The following is an 8,226-nucleotide window of genomic DNA, read 5'->3' as shown; positions in this document are numbered from 1 at the left end:
CTTATCTATTTAAGAACTTACTATGCTTAAGCCAATTTTTCTTGAGCCTAGTACCATGGAATTACTTTATATGTGAACCAATTTTATAATAATGTCTGGGCTCTATAAAATCCCCCTGACTGGGGTTCAAGCAAAGCTAGCTAATACTAAATTGTATTTATTGCAAACAACGCATTTCCTGTTAGTTTCAAATTTTATTTTGTATTAAAATCCTCTTGTAATTTCTGTCATTCTCTTTATGTTTTTCCTTAATTATTCTGACTAAACTCTCAGTTATTCAGGGATGGTGTAATCTATAGATTTTCCACATCCTCTCTTTTTAGTTGTCTTTTACTGTACATTCTTAACCATTTAAATGTTTCCTATTCTTATAACTAACGAGATGATAAATGATAGTAGAGTGAGAAGTTCACATTAAAATAAGCAGTTTGTTATTTTTATAGAAATTCCTGGTAAAGAGTGTGATTCCAATGGATGCATAAAATGAATGTTTTAACCATTTGTGGCTCTTAATCCATTCTCCACCACCGTTTATAATTTAAAGTTAGAATTCTACACTTTGTTCTTAAATATGATAATTTTATCAAGAGCAAAACTGCAAGAGGTTTCTTGTTTGTTTGTTTTTAAAGGTCTACTGTCATCCCATTCCATTATTAAACTGCACATAGCTTGAGATAATGGAGGTTGGAGGCTTTGTTCACAAATTTGAAAGAATTAAGGAGTTCTGAAATAGAACAGTCTGAACAGTTCTGAAATAGAACAGTTTAGAAATTAAGCTGAAATGAGAGGTTAAGGACAAAATATCAAAATAAGCAGTAGTTTGTAACCAATCAAAATACTCTTAGTTATGTTCTGAGCCCATTACTTCAAAAAAAAATTTTACCTTAAGGATTTGGAGATGTGGGCAAAATGTGTGTATGGGAATTTTAATCTTCACTTAATGTTTTCTCTCACTAACTTCATGTCTCTTTCGCTGACCCCAAGATATTTTTTATGTTGCCCTTGGACTCTGGAGAAACACCCCCATCCCCAATTCCATTATCCAACCATCTTCTGAACATTCAACTATTTTCCTTTCACTCTATAAACGTCAGGATTTCTATTCTCCTTTCCTGTTGATCTTTTCTGGTGACCAAAATAATACAATAAGTAGATTCATACTGAAGGATGGTTATGGCCACCTGTAAACCTCTCCATCTCCATTTCATTTTCCTTTTAAGAAAATTTGCATTAAAGAGAAAAGAGCTGTAAACCCAATGGAGCTCTGAATTCCTTTAATTTCTGGAAGTTGAAAAAAGGACAGCACGTTCTGCTGTCATGCATGTTTCTGTAAACAAATAAATTCAAATGATATTGATAAATAAAGGAACAAGGTCAGAACATAACATGGATATTGGTTGGTTTATGCATACTATCAGGCAACAGCCACAGAACAGAAAGTACACTGACACACTTGAATGGAACTAGTCAAAAAGAAATGTATCACACCCTATGTTCTTTGTCTTGGAACTGTTTGGCCACATGCTCTAGGTCTTGAATGTTTATTAAACCTCCACTCCATTTTTGTACATTTTGCTTTGTCTCAGGAACTCTTCCTTTTGCTCTTTTATCAAGCTGTCTTATTTACTGCAGTGTTTATTAGAATTAACATCTTTTTAAAATTCCTACTATTTTTTATTGGTATTCGTTGTACTCCTGGTTAAAGTTTTGGTTGTCCACCCAACAAATTTTCTGTTAATTTTTATGCACAATATTGCAGAATGTGATATGATTTTCACAAATGTGTACATCGTGTGATCCCAAGAATGCTTGTTAAGCACTTGAAAAAGCATGGGGAGGATTAACTTCCATCCCACCTTCTTTTTCATGCAGGGCACAGCCTGGAGAAAGAAGGAATGTTTTCCTTCCTCACAGCTCTCTGTATTTTAAAATGTCTGTTATAAGTGATTTTTATTTATTTATTTTTAAAAAGATTTTATTTGACCGAGAGAAAGAGAAAAAGAGAGCGCAAGCAGGAGGAGGGGAAGAGAGAGAGGGAGAAGCAGACTTCGTCGGGGAGAAGGGAGGAGCACGGAGCCTGACATGGGGCTCTCAACCCCAGGACCCTGGGATCATGACCTCAACTGAAAGATGCTTAACCTGCTAAGTCACCCAGATACCCCATATAAGTGATTGTTTTTAGAGTTAAAAAGGTAGCTACTTGATCAACTGAAATCTTCATCAGTCTTTATTCCAAGTTATTATTAGAAATAATGTTGAGTAATCATCAAAGCTTCCAAAGAAGCACAATTCCAGTGTTACTGGTCATCTTTTTATTAAAATTTTGTTTTTAGTGAAGTCCAGATTTTTTTGTTTCAAATGTCTTATCCTACAGGCATATAGAATATTTTGAGATATAGTCTCATTAATTACCTTCCTCCTTACCATCACATTTTTCTCTGAGGATCTCATAATTTTTGTGATGATAAGTTAACACTTTTGCACTTGAGAGGAATTTTAAGGTTAGATTCTCACCCTTGCTCCAGCAGAGGTGAGATTTAATTGAACGTCTTTCTAGGCTAAAGAATGTATGCAAACTACTGATGTAGATAACTTTACTCCCCCCTACTGTATCACAATTGAGGGTAGCATTTGCTTATCATAAGACAATTGTTAGTTGTTTATTAAATTAAATGAGTGAACACTTGTTTCATTGGATGCCACTACCTATAGCCAAAATGGCAGAGTTCATCTACTTCTCTTTGTTACTGCAGTGAGCATTGTGTTCTGGGGGCCTCAGAAAGAATGCCGCACTTGATTAGCCCTGTTGGGGAAATGGGTACATGGTGTATTTTATGAGTACCTAGTAATGTCAATTTTGAGATCTTATATACTGAAGGGTGGCTCTTTGAGACCTCTGAGATATATCTCCTTTGAAATTTTTTTAAACTAAGAGGTTGGGGATAGGAATTGAGATACTTGTGTTCAGCTGTCAAGAATTAGTTACATAACCTTAGGGAAATCCTTCAATATCTGTGTCAGTCTTCTTTCCAGTATATAAAGTGAAGGTAATTACCTGCTGTTCTTAACACCTACATCCCAAGCATCCCAAGTAGCCCATTATTGTTGATGTATTTTCCTTTTTGGTTTATCCTATGAACATACATACTTGGGAGCAAAAACCATGTTTTATTGGTTTGTATACTAAGTGCTTATCACAATGACTGTTTTCTGGTATACTCAGTAAAATGTCCACTGGTCCAGTGAATTAATGTAAATATTTGGAAAGTTTCACAGTGCTAAATAAACGTAAGATGTCTGAAGAAAGCAGGTAGTACTTCATTATGTTTTTCCCTCCTTAGGGCTGACAGTTCTTCCTGTGGTCCAAATGACCCAGGCAATCAGTACCAGCTCACACAGATAAGGGACATTGCCCGTTTACTGGAGCATGTCATGCTCTCATCCTTCTGGAAGTGTTGTCACTCCAAAGGGTTTGGATCATCTGGTGTCCAGTCATACGCAGCTGTGCTGATACTGCCAAACAAACCTGCAAGAAAATCAGAATGTTGAATATTTATTCTGTAGCACATTTTACATGTGGCCAAATGCTTCAGGTTTGCATAGTAGTTTTCTGTAATTACAACAGCTAGGAATCACTGAGATTTTATTGTGTACCAGGCACCATGTGCTCACAGTATTAACTACACATATTAACTATATTCCCGGCATTACATGTATTACATATCTATGGAGCAGGTATGATTGTTATACTGTTTGCATGAGAGCACTGGAGAAAAGCAGAGGTTAAGTCTTTTGCCCAAGGTCACATGGTTATAGTGGTGGAGCCTGGGTTCCATCAGGATCTATCTAGCTTAAGTCCTGATTTAGCTATATGCTATGATGTCTATTGACTCACTGCTTTAGCAGCTATATTTTTATAACTCATTTTTCTTTTGGGAAACAGTAACAAGAATATTAAAGCTCACTTTGCCTAAATATGAAATACTTTTTGCTTCTATAGTTCCTCTAAGTTTTAACTGGTGCTATCTTTGCATGCTTATATTGATAACAAGAGCTCTATAATATGCACATTGTTATATTTTTTAAAAAATGTGATTGAGGGGAATGCTTTTGTCTGCCCACACAGCAAAGGGATTCTTAAAGGAAGTTAAAAAATATCAGAAATCTACCCAAAACCATACACTAAAATTCTAAATAAATAAATATATAGTTGACCCTAAAAAAAAAAGAGGACCTATTTTATAACTCCAGCTTAAATCAGGCCTACCTTGCTATGACTACACCATTTATATAGACTGTTAACTATCAAAATGGTGACAACAGTCGCTGTTATTGCTTGGATCTTGTAAAGTCATTGATTTTTTATGTTTTCCTTCATAATGGAAGATCTCATGTGTTAACACCAAACTTTAGCAAATTGGTTATAATACTTTGGTACTTTTAATATGCGATGAATAAAGGAGAAAACTCATTACAGTAAACAAAACTAAGTTGGATCACTTCAAATACCACTTTTTCACACCTGTTTTCTATTAGGATACAAAAGCTACCAGTATGAAGAGAAAACATACATTAAGCATAAATTACCCTGAAGCTATATTTTGAAGGGTTGTAACACTTTTCTTAAGAACTGGCAATATTCAAAAGGCAAAAGCATTATAAGTCACAGTACACAAGACTTCTTACTTCATCTATAAAAATAGAATGCCAATGTTTTATTTGCCACAGGGATAAGGAGGGAAACATCCGTGAAATAAATTTGATAACATGACTCACACTTCATTACAAATGATTTTCCGAAATTCACAACTTTCACATTTGGCTGAGCTAAAAAGAAGAAGGAAAAAAAAAAACCACTAAAAAGGAAATTTCACTTGATTTAAGTAGGCCAGATCACATGATCTCTCTAAATGAGAGTTTAAATGAGTGCACTTCTCTAGCTGGGGAAATACTTTCCTTAATTTAGAGTGCCTAAACAATTTACCCAATATGATGAATAAATCCTTGGGTTGGGTTCAGAAAACCTTCTATCAGCTGGATTAATAAAAATCACACAAAACTATTATGTAACATAAAAAGTTCCTTGGTTAAATCTTAATAGTAAAGACAAGAATAAAAAAAAAACCCATACTACTTCACTTTCAGATGTTTTTCTCCTAAATGTACCTTTTACATTTGGGGGGTATGCTGCACAATTATATTAGCCTATTTTATTCAGTGGAGAAATGTGTTCAAATTTAGCACCCTACGATAGTAAGTGTAAGAACAGGGTTATTCAAACTGCTTCCTCACTTTTCTCCCTCTCATTACCAGAAGCGAAGTTTATTTAAAAAACAACGAGGAAGACTGAAGCCTAGAGGCACGTAGGGAAGGAGGGAATTTAGAGAATAATAGAATATGGCTCTGGAGAGATACTTAAGTCCTACTGGAAATTTATGGAATCTAACTATAAACCCTTTTATCCTCTCCCTGGCTTTTTAGGTGTGAGGTGTCAGGGATGTGCATGAGCCTTCATAAACTGAAATATTCTTCTAAAGTGTGTTTGCTTTCTACCCGGGGAATAAAAGAAATAGAAATACAAGTGCTTGGTACCACATGCTTTTGAGACTTAAAGAAGCCCATTAATAAACAAGCTGTTTCCATCCTTGGGGGCATCGGGATTCATTTTCTAAATAAATTTCGCCAGAAGAATCTCCTCGAAGGGAGACTGAAGTCATTCTCCCTCCCCAGGAGCCATGAGGAAAAAGGGAGACAGAAGATATTGCCCCCTACTTGCACGGGGAATCTCCCTTTCTCCTCCGACCCCCCTCCGCCTCTACCACGCAGGTCTGGCCGCCTCGGAAGGTAGCTGGGAGAAAAGGCAACCCTCAGTCCTCCATGGCAAAGTCTTTGGTCTTTTCCTCCTGGTCTCCCACTTTGTAGCGCAGCAGCACGCGCAGGAGACGGTGGTTATCCCGGGAGGGCAGCAGCGTGATCTCTCCGGAAATGTCCGTATCTTGTTCCACTTGCACAGGCTCGTTCAGGTAGAGGAGTGCCTGCTTCCAGTGCGTGACCGGGTGAAAAGGCGAGGTGGACAGCACCAGGGGTTTCTCCGAGTCCCCTCCGGGGAAGGTCACCTGGAACCAGATGGCAAAGCCGTGCATGGGCGCTGAGCCATAGCAACTGAAGCGGAAGCGCCCGCCCACCCCAGCCTCCAGCTCCTGCTCCAGGCCGGTGCGGGCCAGCTCCAGCTGAGCAAAGCACTGCGGCCGGGCCAGCACATCCTCCCCGGACAAACCCTGCACCACGATCTCCGAGTGGCCCATAAGGCAGCGCGTGGCGAAGCTCTCCAAGCAGCTCATGTCCACACCGTAGAGCTGCTTCACCTGGCTCCAGAAGCCCAGGCGCAACTCAAGCATCTGGTCGCTGATGGGCGCCACGAAGAGCTCGGCGGAAGCCGGCAGGAGAAGACCGCCCTCCTTCAGCCACTTGGTCCGCGCGTAGAGCACAGAGCTCAGCATAGACTCGTGCAGGAGTCCGTACCCCATCCACTCGCTCACGATGGCATCCACCTGCTCCGGCAACTCCACCGTCTCCACCGGCCCCGGCAGGACGTGCACCCGGTCCTCCAGCCCGTTGAGCCGCACCACCTCCCGGGCCTGTTGCCAGATGGCGCTGGCCTCCACCGCGTACACGCGCCGGGCCCCGGCCTGTACACAGAAGATGCTAAGAATGCCGGTGCCCGCGCCCACGTCCAGCACAGTCTTGCCCCTCAGTCCTGCCCAGTTCCGCAGGATGCCCAAGCGGTAGGCATCAGTCCGGACACGGTCCGCAATCATCTCCTCGTGGACCGATATGTCTGAATAGCACTCATAGTACAGCTGGTCCCGCTCCCTCCTAGCCCTCCGGGGTCGCGGCAGAGCCGCCTCCTGCTCTCCGCCATCTTCCTCTTCAGTTCCCTCCCCTCCTTCGCCGCCGCCCCCCGACTCAAGCTTTCTTTTCTGGGGCAGCGACATCTTGGCGTCTCCGACCGGCTCCCAGCGGGCTTTGCGGGGCTCCGCGCGGGCTCCAGGAGGCGGGGGCTTCTGGGACTTGTAGTGCCTGCTCGTACCTCCCACTTCCTGGGAGGTCGCCGGGCGGGTGCCTGCCGGAAGCTTCAGAGCTCTACACAACTTTGCTTTTCTGAGGTTTTGGATTCCCTTTCGCACCCACCACACCCAAATTCTGTTTACTGGTACGTTCCGCCTCTAACCCTTAGCTCCTCAATTCTCTTTTGCTTTCACTGAAGTCCACTCACTCGCGTGACTGAGAATCCACGCTTGTCGTGGGTGCTTAACTCCCTGACGTTATTACCCCGAATTGTCTGGGCGACCCCCTTCCCACTGTGCCACCTCACCTGGACCGTTACTGCTCTCAGAGCTCTCCAGTTGGAGAAGTTGCACTGCACGTTTTCTTTGTCTGTTTTCGTGGAGTGCAAAGAAGGTGTAAATACAACAAAGAAAACCCTGACGGTGTGAGGCTTTGGTTTTGATTTCAGTGACACCACAATCATATGACTACTCTTGCCTTCAATTACCCACGCACGCACCAGCAACAAGGAATATTCATTGCAGCCAAATTTTGTTTCTGGTCTCTATTTCAGGAGAACACTTTGGTCTTAGTCCTGCTGTGGTAATTAAGTGGCTCATCTTGGAAGGGTTCAGACTAAAAAACAGGTGAAAAGCAAGGGTGATGTGATACAGTGAAACCCATTGCCAGCTGTATTTTGGTAACCAATTTTTAATTTTTTTTTTTAATTTTTAAATTCAGAAGTAATGGAATCTTTCCACCCTTGTGATAACTTTTCCACTGAAACTCTTTTTTTCCTGTGTGATTGTTTTTCCGGGGTAGATACAAGCTCTTCCTCTTCTGTTTTTCTTTCAGTCAACTGTCAGGTGTTAATTTCTTCCCTCTGTGTTGTTCATAATAGAAATAAGATGTACTTTGAAATATGTGTGATGTCTCTATGAGGGTCTGTGTTCCTAACACTGTGAGAATAAAAATTTCTCCCAGACTCAAAAAACTTACGTTGAGTAAAATTGACTTTTTGAACTGTGTCTATTTCGCCAATGGGCCTGTGTTTCTTATCTGTGGGAAAAAGTTTCTTCACCCCATTTTATTAATCCTTCATTTAATGGAATAGGTTTATTGACCTGGCATCCTCTGTACCTTTAACTCAGGACTCTCAATTCTTGCTGCTCAGTAGAG

At 41.0% G+C, this 8,226-nt stretch overlaps 1 protein-coding gene across 1 annotated transcript; it reads right to left on the bottom strand.

Annotated features, from left to right (window-relative positions):
• Window positions 1-4,679: 4,679 nt before the first annotated feature.
• On the bottom strand, window positions 4,680-7,046 carry PRMT6 (protein arginine methyltransferase 6). Its single transcript, XM_032867248.1, has one exon. It carries the CDS (start codon window positions 6,993-6,995, stop codon window positions 5,868-5,870), a length of 1,128 nt encoding a protein of 375 aa, XP_032723139.1. The 5' UTR covers window positions 6,996-7,046; the 3' UTR covers window positions 4,680-5,867.
• Between the last annotated feature and the right edge of the window lie 1,180 nt (window positions 7,047-8,226).

The sequence above is a fragment of the Lontra canadensis genome, unplaced genomic scaffold (genome assembly GCF_010015895.1).
Source record: "Lontra canadensis isolate GAN:19392208 unplaced genomic scaffold, GSC_riverotter_1.0 scaffold33, whole genome shotgun sequence".
In the NCBI taxonomy this organism is placed as follows: domain Eukaryota; kingdom Metazoa; phylum Chordata; class Mammalia; order Carnivora; family Mustelidae; genus Lontra; species Lontra canadensis.
This window is presented reverse-complemented; position numbering and strand designations above follow the sequence as displayed.